The sequence below is a fragment of the Anser brachyrhynchus genome (genome assembly GCF_964034855.1).
Source record: "Anser brachyrhynchus genome assembly, chromosome: 5".
Taxonomy (NCBI): domain Eukaryota; kingdom Metazoa; phylum Chordata; class Aves; order Anseriformes; family Anatidae; genus Anser; species Anser brachyrhynchus.
Window position 1 is genome coordinate 62,149,004 of NC_137699.1, and position 15,775 is coordinate 62,164,778.

Here is a 15,775-nt window from a genome sequence, read left to right on the forward strand (position 1 = left end):
AATAAGAGTGCAGCTCAGCTTCTCCCCTTTATCACCATCAAAATCCAAACTGAGCGGGAATACCACCTTACTGGAAGAATTTTTCCATTAACACCTGGCTTTAAGAATGTCCAATCAACCATTCTCAAGTCCAGAGCAGAAAATCAAGAGCCAAAATATTCCAGGCAATTGCAACTTCTGGAACAGGCAAAGGCAGGAAGAAATGACAGCAAAGCCTAACCACTTCCATGGAAGCTGCTACACAGACTAACAGCAGGAACTCCTCCATGACCCATACCCCTACAGCGACACTACTTCAGTGTGCCAAGAAGGTACCTAGGACACAGCTATGACTACATCTATGAGCTTCAAAGTCTCCAGACCAGGGCTACTCTTTAAGGAATAGCATCATCCGAGTTAAAGAAAAGCTCTTAGAACTCAGTAACTGTGCAACACCTGCTTTGGATAAACACAGTTGAACTATTAGGCTTTCTATGCTGTAGACTACCAGTTTAGTCAAGTAGAATTTAAAATAGCTGTGTAGGTTGAAGCCAAAACAAACTCTTTAAGAGGGGTAGAGGATAAATACAAGCATCTTCCAGTTCAACCAAACAGCCCTCTCAATCCCATTCCCTCTGCAGGCCATACCTGTTGGAGCTGTTGCAGGTTCTGTTGTTCTAACTCCTGAACTTTACTGTTTAACTGTGCAATTGTATCTTGTTGACCCTTTGGACAAAAAAAGTGAGAAGTGTAAATGTAGTCTTTCCCCAAGCAGAAATACTGCAACAGAATTTATTTCCCTAGGATACCAAGAAAGCTTACCTTCAGCCATTCTCCTTTCTTAACAATCTCTTTCTCCTTCTCTTCCAATAAGGCCTCCATGGTTTTCACCTGATTTTCCTTCCCCTTCAACCTGTACCAATACATACACACAGACACAGAATAAACCCCTGCTCTTTTACTCATTGCAGCTTGTAACAAACAACAGCAGCCTACGTGATCAAAGGTACAACCACAATTCACCCACTGAAAATGAATGTGGGACTTCCACTTCAATCTTAGTTGGTAGGAGATGCTACTGATCAATGGTACTGATCATTAAGGGAAAGCAGACAACACACATTGCAAGGATTTCGTGTGCGCTCTCCTCACCTAAAATACTTCTTCCCTCCTCCCCAGCAAGGGACATGAGGGACTGATGACCATGGCAATTCAATTCTTATTTATCCCCCCACCTACAGTACAGGCATTACTAAAGTAAGCTTGCCATAGTACCTTGCCTACATGCTTCTATCCTGACTTGAATTTAATCCCACGTAGGTTAATTTGGGCCCACAAAGCCACGCAATACTTCACCTTGTTTGCTGTCTCAGACAGGATCAGGCAAATGTACTAAGGATGCATGTCTACTAAAATTGGTGTGACTAGCCTGGCTCACTTCCTGAACATTTTAACTTAAAATAGACTGGAGCAGGGAAGAGAGAGGTGCACACAGGGCAGATGAGACGTTAACAACTGTACTTACAGAGTCTGAAGTTCTTTAACTTGTGATGTAATCGACACCTAAAGAAAATAATCAGTACTTCAGTTCAATATTCATTGAAAAAGATGCATAAATGCTACAAACTGCTTCAGACAGAAATAGGGGGAAAGAACGATAAATATTATTAAAATAGGCACACTTCGTTGCAGTAATGTAAGCATACACACACATTCTTTGTGGAAAAATAAATTATGAGAAGCCAAACGTCTCCACTATTTACTTTCATCACATTTAAAACAGGAATTCCACAGCAGAAAGGAAAACAGTGCAAATGGGAACGCAAGCAGGCCAACCATAGCACCGTTCCACTACAGGCAACAAAGGAAAATGTGGACACTGGTGGCAACCATCTCACTACAAACTGCAGCTCAAGTCAGAGATCACCTCTGGTCATTTAGATCTTTATAGAAGCAAGAGCTTTTTAGACACACTCTGCAACGTCGGTGCCCCTTTTAGGTTTCCATTTTAAGACTGAACGTGAATCAAAGAAACAAGATTGAGTGGGAATATTCCCTCTGAATTTTGTACAAAAGCCTGACAAGCTGGAGACTGGCTATCTGTGTAGATACGGGTTGTGCAAATAAGCATGTTTAGTTTAGTCCTCTTCTACGAGCTCTAGACATTCCCGGAAAGCACCGTTCTGCTCACAGAAGACCCAGGGGTGCGTATATAACACCTCTGGAGGAGACATCCCTTATATGAAGCTTTCCAGCAACAGCAACTCCAAAATGCATTTTGTTTTGGGCTCTGAGGCAGTTCCAGGGAAGGAAAAAAACACACAAATAATTCCTCCAGTTCCTGGGAATCTGTCTTAAAGAAGAGGCCCAAGACGGAAACACTTTCTATGAAACTTTGCCTAAAAAGGACAAAATTTTAACTCTAAGGAAAACAGAAAGTGGGTGACATGTTGGAATGTAGCTAGAAAAACTGAAAAAAAAGCACAGACCAAAAAAGCCACGCACCCCCAGACAAACAAGCAAGCAAGCTTCCTGCCAGCACGATGGATTAAGCTGCCTGCAGAATGGACTCCCTAAGGAAACATGGGTTCCTGTTGTTTCAGATGCTAGACAGCAGGCATGCCAAAAAAGCCAGTAGTCCTCCATTTCTGAATTCCTGATAGCTAGAGTAAAAACTCCCTCTGCCAAGACAGGCTTTCTTTGGACACTGGAAAGATAATGGGCTTAGGTTTACCTAGAAACCAAACAAAATTTGGGTCAGTAGTATTCTTCTAGCAACAGAGAAAGACCAACAAGAGGGGAAGCACTGAAAATGTTGGAGACTTCTAAAAAGTCTCAGCCCCAAAGGATGTCCTGGGGTTTCGTGTTTACTGCCGGGACAGTACATCCAGTATACAACATACCCAGACAGAGCTGATGCTACAACGTTTTAAGTGATTTGTCAATTATTTGGCAAGAATAGCAAAATCTCACAATAAAAGTCCAAAAAGCTTGGGCATCCATAGGAAGGTGGTTTCTGCAGGGCAGTCGCAGTTACACTACATATTCACAGCTTTATGTCCAAGAGAAAGTATAGCTCTACATTAAAAAGTTCCTGTATCCAATGACATTCACCAGTGAAACAAAACTAGAACAGAAATGAGTGAGCAGTGCATCCAAGGCAAGTCTGTTTCACGCTTCTGGCACTAAGGCATTTTACCTGTTTTTCCATCTCAAGCTGGGAATTTCCTACTTCTTCTTTCAGAGCCTCTATTTTCTGTGTCAAAGCCTTTTCAATGACAAAACAGACAGGATTGGACAATGGAAACAAAACCACCAAAAAAATGGATGCTACAAGTTCGTCACTACAGAATGCCATGCAGTAACGAATAAATGGTAGTTAATGGCATAGACACAGAAAGGAGGAAAGGTATCGCAAGGTATTGAGATAGATACCTGAACAGTCTTCTCCTTGCTTGCTACTTTAAGGATTTCAGCTTGTAGCAGTTCTTCCACTGACTTTATTTTTCCATCCTTCTCGTGGATCCTTAACAAGAGCAGAGGAACAACATAAGTTGGCTGAACAAGTGCGCTACGTGAGCAAGAAACACTAGATTTGGTTCTGCTATCACATCACACTGCCAGCCTCTGGAAACCATCGTGGGACTTCTCTCTATTGCGGTTGCCATCTCTCACTGCAGTCCCAAAACCAGAAGCAGCAAGCAGGAGAAACAAGCAAGAGGAATAAGACTGGAAATAGTGCAGAACATACTAGATTATGTAACTAGTAGTTCATATGCTAAATAGATACCTTAATTTGCATGTTTAGACAAAAATTTGATAATCTCTGGAATGACACACACACGGCTTCAGCCTTCATTCGATGTTCCAGCAATTTATTAACTTCAAATGCACACACACAAAGCATAAACAAGCTCAGTCCTTTTAGAGTACCTACTGCAGAAAAACAATTACCTGACAATTCAGAGCAATCCCTTGCCTAGTCTAAGTTAGACTTATGAATTTAATTGCTTAGCAGAGGAACAACTGGATTTTCAAAAGGTATTGATCTGACTTGACTTGTTTCCAAAGTCGTGATGCTTCCTGTTGCATACATGCACACTTCACCCAGTTAAAAGTAAATTCTTTCAGGGAAGCAAAACACTCACAGTCACGGAATAAAACCAGACAGAAGTAACGATCAGAAAGTAAATTGGTGCAGTAACTTACACTTTCTGGAGTTCTTCCACCAGTGACTGGAAGGAAACCTGTTCGAAACAGATCTTTAACTTAGAAAAACTGAAGAGAGCAAAACAATGCACAAGTGCTAAGGCATAAAACAGTGAAGATCCTGGGCTCTTTGGCACCAGGTAAATTACGTAGCAGCCAAAAGATTTTATCTACCTTTTATCCTACAAAATTAGCTGTTGGTCTCCAGTATCTGGCAAGCCAATACTTTTGGGTCTGCGACAAGTTCCAGCAAAACAAAACAAAACGCCCACCCCATCCTTACCAGGAGAGGCTGAGGTTCAGGACCAGCACTTGACCAGCTAACTTTTTCATACTGGCACTATACACCCCTCTACAGTAATTCTATTCATTTATACATTTTTTTTTCCTCTCTCAAATGATTTTCTAGAAGTGCTTTCCTGAGCTGTCCAAGCACAGCTGGGCATCAAGGAAAAGCACTTCCTGATAGGCGTTGAGTGCATATCAAAAATGTAATACTGTGATAGAGTCACTGAACAGAGACAAAGAGAAGCCACATCCACACAGCTACAGATGGACATTAGAAAGCCCAAATCTACATACTCAAGCCTACACAGCATGAGCTTCCTACCAGCCATGTTTGTTGCACTAGGCTTCTGGAAAAACACAGCCTACAGCCATTTCAGTACGTAGCACAAAATCAACCCAGAACAGCCGCTGAACTGGAACTTTTGGATCCACCACGCTTCTGACACTTATGCAAAGGAAGCGTTTGACAGAAATATCACCTTCCAGGCCAACACTAGAAGAAAACAGGATGCTTTGCCAACAGGCTTCAAAGACATCTTCACCTTTTTCCCTTGACTTTTGCACCCACAGCAAGATCCTTTTAGATTTAAGTTTAGGTGTAATCAAAGTTTTAGATGAAAAGTACTACCTGCTCTGATAGCTGAATTTGCAGACTTTGAAGTTCTTTTCTCAAGGATGAATTTTCTGTTCGCAGTGCCTTTGAAACCAGACACACAGATAATGAAAGACTCATTTATTGGGGAAAAAAGTGTTAAGCTTGACAGAAAAATAATTTATTTTGGAGTAAGTGAAAGACTATTTGAAAGCCTGAAAGAGACCCCCCTCTGCAGCAGTTGGAGCCAAATTATTCAGTGGAATAATTATTCAATTATTCTTCAATCTATAGGAACACTTCAACCTATAGCAAGTTGAGGGCGTTTTTGGCTGTTTAGTAGCCTGACAGTTTGCTAGTGTGCAACTTCTCCCAGGGGCCTCAGCAATGCACCTGGAATTTAGGAACGCTAAGAGAACATTGTCTTGCTATGTCCAGACAGACAGGACACAGCATTCCAGCAAAACTCTGCTGAAAACAAACAGGGATTTTTTTTGTACTGCCTTCCCAGCTTTCTCATCGCTAGCTTCTTTACAAACAGAAGAGTAAGGAAACACCTTCAGCATCATCCCAAATTGCCACTTGTTTACAACTCATTTAGCCCTTCAGATTACCAATAAGTAAAAAGATGCAATAGCCCCAACAGTGCCAAGTTTTTATAAAAAACCCTTTTCTAAAGACAGATTTGTTACAGGTTACATCAAACGAACTGTTCTGGAGACGTAGAGCAAATTTTATTCCAAAAGACATCAGGTAAAGATACTAGTAAAGTCTACTCTAGACTAAGAAGAGAGAAACACTTACTGTATATGTATACCATCAGCCCTCATGCTTAGCCTCTGTTACCAAATATGTTTTAACCTTGTCTCCAGGATATTCCTCTTCTACTCACAGGGAATGATCTCAGACTGCACTATGAATGCTCAAACATGCAGATTAAGTGCTCTTGTGCAAAGTGTATTTCCCCATAAAAAGATAATATGAGGGATTTTACCTTCAGATCCTCTTCTTTATTAGCCACCTGTATGAGTCCTGCCTCAAGCAGCTCTTCAACTGTCTTGATTTTATCATCCTTCTCTCTCATGCTGAGAAATCAAAAGTGAGTATTAGGAAAATAGAGTTAACCTCTAAAGGCAGTTTAGCTTTCAACAGCAACCTTGCCGCCAACAGAACTGGATCCCTGTTTTATCCTCTGATTCAAAAGAAAAAATAGTTTCTTACCTTCTCTCCATCTGCTCTAACAAGTCTTTGTTTGCCTATTAAACAAAAAAATACAATAGGGTGATCACTAATTGGACCAATTGGTTTGGAAATTTAACAGCAAAAAGAACTACGAGTATCAACTTCCCCAGAAGTTTAGTTACTGAACTGCAATCCAGCAGGGAAAACAGATATGGGGAGGATATGTTCATAGCATGTGGGTCTAATACCGAGGTTGGAAAAGATGTCAGTCTTTTAGGAGAGGTACAGATCCAGCCCAAACAAGCACCCAGAAGATCTACCTCCTTTAAGCGTTTACCAAAGTCACAAGCTCCACTTGGGGCTCACCCAGCAGAGCATTCATGACTTCTCGGAGACCAACAGCGATGCATTGCAAGAGACCACACAAGAAATGTAAACCAGCTCCCAGAAAAAAAAAAAAATCAGCTTTCAGACATGACACCAAGCCAGCCAATCCCAGGGGAATAAGGGCTGCAAATCTGGTTATCTGCCAGAAGACAGGGAAGCACTCCAGACAGGTTCCTGCTGACTGGCAGATACCAGCATGGGACTGAAAAGGAAACGAGTCCCCTGTCCTGCAAGTCTTCCTACTGCGTTTCAGGAAGCTCATTCCAGTGGTATAAAGTCATGGGTGTTCAGAGCTCTCCCAAGCAACACTCAAAAAACAGACTGGGCAGAACAGCTCTGCATCTGCAGCATCCTGCACCAGCCCGTCAGACTGCTGGCACCAGCTGTGCCACCATGGGGAAAAAAAACGGAAGATGAGACAAAGGGTTGGAATACCCCACAACGTGTGGGCTTTTTCTCCATTCCATGGGTCCATTCTTTGGTTACTCCTACTTTGAGAATTCATTCTGGGGTGGAAGAACAGAAACAGTGTTAAGATCTTACTCTGGTCTCCCTACAGACCAAGAAGAACCCTTCTTCCTAGTAGGGTTGGTTGCTTGTGGGGTTTTTGTATTCCATAAAACTGACATGAAAACTGGGAGAGGTTGCAGAAAGTTCTTGCTTATTTTAAGCTAGCATTCTTCAGGGGAGAGAAAAGAAGTCCTCATTTTGTTTGCTTACTCTTGATTAGATTTAGAAGACAGCCACAGCTGTCCGACTTGGACTTCCCATGCATGTCTAAAACGCAGTCTTTGCGCATCAACTAGCTCACCCTACAGCCAGCTTAGCAAGAAAACACTTCAGAACTTGAAAAGAACAGAGAGGATATTTGATACAACCTCAGCATATACTGGCTGTACAGGCTCAGACAGGAGAGTCTGCAGCTTCTGAACTTCAGCTTGCAGAGTTTTGTTTTGATCCTTGAGAACCTGAAATTTAAACATATTATCAGTTCAGAACTGCATGCCCAAGCTACAGCATTTTCATAATGGCAATGAGGTAATTAAATAACACAGAAGTTGTTAAAGTGAGTTCTTTGGAAGCTACAAGACTACAAAGAGTCCTTCCTCCATCTTCCTTGCCTTTCTGTATTAATACTTCTGTCCTTATGTTCCCATAAGAAATTCAGCTGTTACCATCTTTATTCCCTGGCAGAAGATCAGACAGTACCAAGAGTAAGAGACAAGAGAAACTGCATTTTCCTCCTAAAGCAGCATCTGCAGCATCTCCAGATTTGATAGCTGCTTTTAACGAAGCACTCATCCGGCAAATCCAATGGTCTAGGATCACCTCCCTAGTTCTCTTCAGCTACCTTAACCTTTATGATGCACAGCAAAGAACTGGCAGGCCAGCAGCAGAGATTTGCACAGCTCCCACACTCCGGTCTGAGCGTGAGCTCAGGAAGAGGAGCTGCTGTACCACAGCCCTTGCCTCCCTGCAGCATCCCCTCTCAGAACAACAAGTGAAGCAACCCGTAGCAGAGACAGACTGACAACTCAGATGTACAACTGCTGCTCCTGGGAAAAGGGGTTCCCAGAAAGAGCACGACTTTCTGCAGCAAGTTGTGTGATGTCTGCCGGGTGAATTGCAACGCTCTATGGCACCAACTGATCACTGCAGAAGGTGCCAAAAGGAAAATCAGCCTCTAGTGCACAAAACACTGGAGAGGTCGTGCCATTTAATATCACTGTACCAGTGCTCTCACCGGGAGCCTTCTTGTGAAGAATACGTTTAGCTTGCAGTAAAACCCTCTTCTCATGAGAGGAAATGCTCAGACCCAAAGCCTTACAAGGACAACACATGCAGGAAGGGACAGCAAAGGTGAGGGTTAACAAATTGCTGTTTTGAGCTCGTTTTTTCCCCTCTTGTGTATCTGGAAAGAAAGGAACACTTGCTCAGGTAGAAGCATCCAGGGCAGGCTTGTGTTTGGGATCAATGACAGAAGAAGAGACTTAGAAGTGCACAAAACATTCACACAGTACACTATAGGTTTCCAGAGTATCCTAACAACGACCATCTGCACTCAGCTCCCTGCTCACTTCCTATGGACTGACGGAATTGTTGCCAGCTGATTTTTGGCCATTACAGAGCTCCAAGCTCATTTCAGCACATAACCACCCACAACACCTCTCAGGTCTTTTTCCACTCTAGGAAAATTCAGATTATTCCTCATCATATTCGTTTTCAGCACTTCACCTGCCATTTTAAAATACTGCATCACCTTGAAAGCCCCCTGCAACTCCTGGGAGTCAACAGCTCACAGAAGGTAATCAAACATTATTAATAAACCCCCCACTTCTTCCCACTCCCCTTTCTAGATTGCTTACACACCCAGCAAACGCCTCCCTGAAGGTTCAGTTTGTTTGCTTTATTGTGAAAACCAACCAAAGTCCTATTTTGTTACCTATTCTTTTACCAGCTATTAACTGTGCAAAGAGTCTTCTCTTACTCTGCGACGACTTAGAGAAACAACACGCCTTGCAAGGGACTAACGTGAAAACATCTTCAAAAACACAGCTTTGATATGTGGACCAAGTTCACTACTTGCCTCCTAACAGCTTCAAAGACCTCTAGGAGATCCAGGAGGCATGACTTCTCCTAGAAAAGCCTTGCTGCCTTGGCCCCTATCCATCTGCTCAGTTTATCACCAGCAAACCTCCCAACATGATGAGATTCAGACTGAGTGACCTTTTTCACCAAAAGCAGCAGAAAAACAGCACTACCCACCATGGGTTTTAAAGGAGTTAAGACGACCGAGGCATCAACATTCACGGAAAGTAGGTCTAAAGCTAAAGTTCAGAAGAAAAAGCCTACGGTGGCAAGGAAGAGTTAAGTTGATCTTTGTGTACACCACTTAGAAACAAGTAGCAGCTCTGCTTTGCAGACCCCAGATGGCAGAACTAAAAGCTTTGGCAATTTAGCTGCTACCTTATGAGAAACAATTTGGAAACCGGCAGGAGGAAAATAAGCATTTTTACACCTACCTTGACAGAAAAAAATTACAAAAAAAAAGATCTGACAGCACGATAACCCAAGCAATACAAACTCCCACCAAGGACTTGGAAGTTGCATTAGGAGGTAGAATGCAGAAAAAATGCAATAGTTTTTATTGAACAGCCTCCTCTTCCACATTTCTAAGACCTCACTCTTCACAACTGCAGACACTACGTTTGACTTGAATTACATCTCTCACTCAGCTGCAGTCTGTTGCTACTACTCTGATATCCCACAGTGCTCCTGCCTTGTAAAAAGAATGCTGTAACACAGCTTAACACCTGAAAGTCAGCTCTGTTTCACAAATCAACATCGTATGAACTGCTCCGCAACCTCAGAAGCCTGGAAAACTTGCTGTCAATAAGCACAAGGGTAGTTACTCTGTATCTTACCTTGAATTCTTCTTTTGTGTTTGCAGTCTGCGCAAGTTCTTCTCGAAGCTGCTCTTCAAGAGTTCTTATTTTGTCATCTTTGATGTGAATGCTGAGACACAGCAGAACAGTTAAATACATCTTACAAAAAGCATCGATTCAAAAGAATGTAAAAAGCTGATAAAAACTGTTTATCAAATGCCAGAGCTATTTATTTACCTTTTCTGCATCCTTTCTAGCTCATGTGCAGCAGCAGCCTAGATATAAAGAGGATTAACACAGACTTAGGATACATCACATGATTCAATCAACCTTTCATTCCACAATATTAAAAAGCTAGAACAAGTCATTTGGCCTCTCAGCACATGACTCACCAGCAAGAGTGAAAGGGGTAAGCTTGTCGTTATGCACTTTCACACCACCAATACATAGCAGGCAAGCATGCAATTACGAAAGGGAAGAAGATCTGAAAAGGATTCATTTAACAGCCAGGATTTTCTCTAATTAAACACAGCATTTCCACCTCCGTAATGCACAGGCCACACAGCAGTAGCTGGGGAAAGGCATTTCGTTTGGCTCTAAAAATGCTTGTTGTCAGGGAAGGTTTTCGCTTTTTCAGATGGATGCTTACGAGCCCTTCATGCAATTGCCAGGTCTGTGTATTCAACCACAGTCGCATTCGCTCCCGTGCAACATCCTGCACTTTGCACACCTGCAAATCTAGATAAACCTAAGGAGCAAAACGCTTCCCTAACTTCGCTGTCCAAGCAAGAAACAGATGTAGTTGGTGAAGAAGGGAGGACAAGAAGCAGGCCTCCAACCAGGTACAAGAACTCCAAGAAATCACGTATTAACCCGATTCTGTAACCTCACGCCCTTAATGGGCTTAAGCACAGCTCGCTCAAAACAGCAGATCTGCCCTTGCATTTATGACAAAGTAGACAGTGGGAAGAGAATCAAATGAAGTCTTTGATGAATCCAAAAGCTATTTTACCTGCTCATTTGTCAGAGCCTGTAACTTCTGTACTTCTGATTTCAAGGACAGGTTCATATTCTGCAATACCTGAAGGAAGGAAGAAGAAACACTTGCATTTTTCATACAGATGGTCTTTCAAGCATGTCCACTCTTCAGTGCAAAATATCCCTGGTCACTTTTTGCAGGAGTCTAGAGGTAATAACAAGGAAAAGCCTCAACCTTTGTTATGAATGACTTTCCAGCATCATGCATTGGCCTTGCCTGGAAGAGCAAAGATCAGCAGACTTGTAGCCAAAGGAGCTGGTTCTAGATCCAGACAGCAGCAGCCTTGCAGGCTTCATTTCATATGCACATCCAGCGAGCCCGTCCCTCTACCAGCTGGCATTTACACATTCTTTTATTATACCTTGAGCTCTTCCTCCTTGCTGGTTAAATTGGCATGTTCGTTGCCTAATGAGTCCTCCATCTGCTTTAGCTGTTTGTCCTTTTCTGCAATCCTGTACAAATGAGAAGTGATGACTTATCAGTACTAAAAGGTCTTGGATGGAAGCTCCGCATGAAGCATCAGGCTAAACACAAAGTACATGCTGGCCTTTCGGTCCAGCTCCTACTCTCATTCCTGCTGACAATATACTTTCAGTCCAAAAGCTTTTCCATGCTTTTTAAATGCCTTTTGCTTGCCAAAAATTTATGGGATGTTCTCTAGCTCTGAAACACAGCTACCCCATCTCCCAAAGGGAGAAATCTCCTGGCACAGCAATACAGCCCGGATACAAATGTTCTCATGGTCACGCACATTCCTGCTCACTGCAGATCCCTGCACATAGCCAGCAGCAAACAAGAAGAGTCACTGCTTTCCATGCAGCAGGGACACACAATTCAGAAGCCAGACACAGCAGGGAAATCCGCAAGAAGCGTTTTCCCAGCTCCTAAGCGAATCTTGCAGCTAGAAAGTTAGAAGCACAGACAACAACATTTCCTTGGCCAGTCCCTCCCGTATGCACTGAGCACACGCTGAGGAAAGGTGGTGTGTGTTAGAAGCCAGTGACACCTTCCAAATACCAGGGGAAATGAATGCTCACACTTTGTGGAGTTCTTCTGCCAGGACTGAAGCTGAGGTCTGCAGAAGAAAAAAAAAAAACAACTGAGTAAAGCAAGTCAAAGAATCATCTTTTTCAGTGAGCCAGGAATAGCATTTTTTAAGATTTGCCTTGTTATTTTAAACTGGCACAGGCAGATTTCAAGATTTCCTGGCTAAGGAACATTGAAAGAATCTCAGCACATACTAACATCCCTTCCCTTTCTGCTTAAGGCAAGGGAAGAGAAAGATGAACCATCTTATTTGCCATTTTGCCCTTCAGCAGAATCAAAACAGCACTTGTCTCCCAAGGACTAAACACTCTATGGGACACTGCTGTCAAACCACTCAAAGAACCGAAGAGCAAAAAACCCTGCACAGTTCATCAAGACTTGTGTTAGGAATAAAAACAGCAGCATAAGAACAGCAAGTGGCACCTTTTCCTCTCTGGAAAGAGCCTAATTCCTGTGTGGTCACACACGTGTGGGCTCAGTGGTCTGGACAACCCCTACACTGGGTCTGCGCTCCAGAACAGGGCAGGAGAGACCTGGCACACAGGTTATCAAGAGGCATCTAAGAACCTCTGCAGACTGCTTTATGCCCAGTTTGGTAGCAGCTACAGAAGAGCTTCCATGCTTATTTGTGCTTCAAACATCTGCTTATCCCTACCCAGCCTCACCTTTCTCCAGAAAGCCCGAATCTCACGGAGCTTGTCCCCATGGCACCCTACAGCACTGGGATTCCTGCACTGCCTCATCCAGCTCATGCCACAGAACAGCATCAGACGCACAGTCAAAAGGGAACAAACAGTTCCAGTCCCAAAAGATCTCTCCTGAATGACCTAAACTATTTCATCAGCCCTTGTTTCCACAGCGGCATCCAGTCCATCACCATTTCCCCAAAGCAGGATTTTCACACACACTGCCCATGGGAGAAAAATAGCCCTGCGTTTTCACAGCCAGAAAGGCTACCAGGGGAAAGGCTTGTTCTTCCTTCCAACAGCTTCCTTGGGTAACCCAGACAAAAAAAAAGTTGAATTTCCCTAGGGATTTATTTTCAAAATCCTTTAAAAGGACTGGAATAAGGGGACTAGGTCATGAAGAAGCTGTAAATCCGGAGTGCCTCTTCCTTCACTACCGTCCTCACTCAAAAGGTTAAAACCAAGCTCTTCAAACGAAGCCAAATAACACATTTTCAGCCTGATGTTGAATGTATTCAAACTACATCAAGCACATCAATAATTATAAAGTCAGCATCCAAATGCATATGAACAGGGATGGTTGTGTCCAGTTGTGCCCACAGGAGTTTTCCTGAGCTGATTTCTGTGATTTAGCTCTACAGGGAACTCAGCTTCAGTGACTCAGAAGACAAGCTCTCTGAAGTTTTACACATATTTACAACAACATTTTCTTAAGGAAATCAGTAAAAATAAAATTTTAGAGGTTAAAATGGGAAATAAGAGGCTTTGTGCACTGTGTGGGGTTTTTTGTCCTTGTTTGTTTTCTGCCACCACTGGAACCAGCACTGGACTGAACAGAGCTTTATCTAGCAACTACCATAAGTCACTACTTCTTAACCTGATGCACGAGGGAAAGGCATGATCAGGTGGTTCACATGAGGAGTGCAAAAAGACCAAAGTACCACAGGAGACAGAATACATATACATGCAAAGCTACAGGAAAAAAACACATTTAAAATGGTATTCCACCCATGGTTATAAATGAAAGCCACGGCAGGAGGAGACAGGTGGATTTTTTTTTCCACCCCAGAAAGACAGCAGAAGCTTAAGTTTTAAGCCAGGTTAAGAAATACTACAAAAAGAGGATGCTAACAAGTCTTCACTTTCATTATTACACATCTCGCATCCAACTACAAAGAAAAAAAAAACTGCCTTTTTACAGAAAGTTCACAATTCAAGACTACAAAAGAAATGGAAGAGGCCAAGAACAACCTGTACCTGGGCTGCCATTTGCGAATGAAGCTTCTGAAGCTGAGCATTCAAAGCATCATTTTGCTCTATCAGTTCCTTGTAAGAAAACACAGGAAAAAAAAAAGCAGGTTGAGATCTGTAGCTCGTTAATTTTGCTAGTATTAGCTCCTAGTTGTGATTATGTTAGTAAGAACAGTTTAACATTTAAATGCCACATTTCTTGGAGATGCTATTTTTCTCCCCACTAAGATCAAGTGGTTTGCAGGGAAGGGTAGCAGCCTGCTCTGTGTCAAAAGGATTCCCTGCCGCCACACACCCACTTGTTTCCCTAAAGCCAGCAAAGGCTACATCTCAGGTCCAAGATGGGTCCAAGACGGCCCCAGACCTTCTCACAGCACTCCATGCGAGTTTTCATTTCATGAGCTGCTAGATGACAGACTGGCACACAGCCCTCATTCTTTATTCAGTGGGAAAGCTTTGTGAAAACTTGAAATGCTGCTTCGACAGACACAAAGGGGGAAAAAAAATAAGATTTGTGAACAATACCTGCACCCGCATTTGCATAGAGTCCTCCTTAGTAGCTCTCTTTTGTTCATTCTCCATCAGCTGCAACATCCTCTGCTCCAGCTGCTGTTTTGACACCATTGTATCAGTAAGTTTACTGTGCAAGCTCTGGATTTCATTGTCTTTGGCCACAAGCTTATTCTGCACATCTGCAGCAGAAACATCAGGAATTGAATTCAGAAGTAAGTATTTGAACTCTGGGGGAAATAACTTTTACTGCAAACAGGGAAGCTGATTAGAAGCCTCGTTCCAGCAAGCCAAAGTTCTGCTCATCAGCATTTAACTAACTTGTATCACAGCATACTACTTCCCTAAGGTGCTGAAGCAGTACTGGCTTCACTCGAGCTTTATTCGGGCCATTTATTCAACAATGCCTTTAAAAAAACACACAAATGGGAACAGCCAGACCACCGCAGTTAGCATTATTTGGAAATTTTGTTTGATACATGCCTTGTTGTGCTGCTTCGTGTTCTGCTGTTCTTTTCCTGAGATAAGCCTGGATTTCTTCCCATCTTCTTTCTGCTTCCTGCTGCTGGACCTTTACATTGAAGACAGAGTTGATGAAAAGAAGTCTAACCTTTAATTTATTTTTGAAATATTCAGAGTTCATCTCTTCAGTGCTATTCCCAAAACATATGGCAAGGAAGAAGAGTTGTTCCTTGTTTCCTTTAGAGCACATCAGAGAGACAGAGTGCCCTGTAATCCTCCTCCTAGGACAGTTTATCCTATTAATTTGAAAGGCAAATTGTGAACAGAATTTCATCACGGGCTCTTAACAGGATGACTTCTGTAATATGAAAGTGTAGCATTTTTTCCCTGCAAGTTCAGAATTAACACTGGAAGCCAGACTAGCCATGTATCACACAAATCCACATCTTTTAATTAAAAGATGTCTCAGCCTTAGATACCAATTCTTCACCTGCAAGGGCAGGTGAGGCAGATAGAACTTCTGGTGGCCAAGATTTAATCGCAGATACAAAAAGAAGTAATGAGCTCTGAATCAGCGTTCTCACCTGAAAACACCATATTTCTCTTCTGAAAAAAAGAAAGCATGAATACAGAGACCTTTTCTTCCAAAGAAAATGAAAAAGATACATGAAAACATTGGCTGACTGGTTTTTGAAGTCTTTAAAAATACATTTCTTTAAAAATTTAGAAGTTCATTGAAGCCAAAGCCCTTAGTTTC

General features: G+C 42.5%; 1 protein-coding gene across 10 annotated transcripts in view; it reads right to left on the reverse strand.

Moving 5' to 3' along the window:
• Positions 1-15,775, reverse strand: part of KTN1 (kinectin 1) — a 75,000-nt gene that overhangs the window by 22,248 nt on the left and 36,977 nt on the right. For 8 of the 10 annotated variants that reach the window (XM_080593794.1, XM_080593789.1, XM_080593787.1 and 5 more), the window contains 18 exons: positions 15,040-15,127; positions 14,572-14,738; positions 14,053-14,121; positions 12,100-12,137; positions 11,424-11,514; positions 11,036-11,104; positions 10,261-10,298; positions 10,063-10,153; positions 7,516-7,605; positions 6,290-6,324; positions 6,063-6,153; positions 5,105-5,173; positions 4,189-4,226; positions 3,415-3,505; positions 3,179-3,247; positions 1,505-1,542; positions 802-892; positions 628-705 (listed from right to left, as the gene is read on the reverse strand). In XM_080593794.1, coding sequence (XP_080449920.1) covers positions 628-705; positions 802-892; positions 1,505-1,542; positions 3,179-3,247; positions 3,415-3,505; positions 4,189-4,226; positions 5,105-5,173; positions 6,063-6,153; positions 6,290-6,324; positions 7,516-7,605; positions 10,063-10,153; positions 10,261-10,298; positions 11,036-11,104; positions 11,424-11,514; positions 12,100-12,137; positions 14,053-14,121; positions 14,572-14,738; positions 15,040-15,127 — 1,341 coding nt within the window. The remainder of the gene's footprint in view (positions 1-627; positions 706-801; positions 893-1,504; positions 1,543-3,178; positions 3,248-3,414; positions 3,506-4,188; positions 4,227-5,104; positions 5,174-6,062; positions 6,154-6,289; positions 6,325-7,515; positions 7,606-10,062; positions 10,154-10,260; positions 10,299-11,035; positions 11,105-11,423; positions 11,515-12,099; positions 12,138-14,052; positions 14,122-14,571; positions 14,739-15,039; positions 15,128-15,775) is intronic. The other 2 variants (XM_080593795.1, XM_080593790.1) reach the window with 1 other exon arrangement.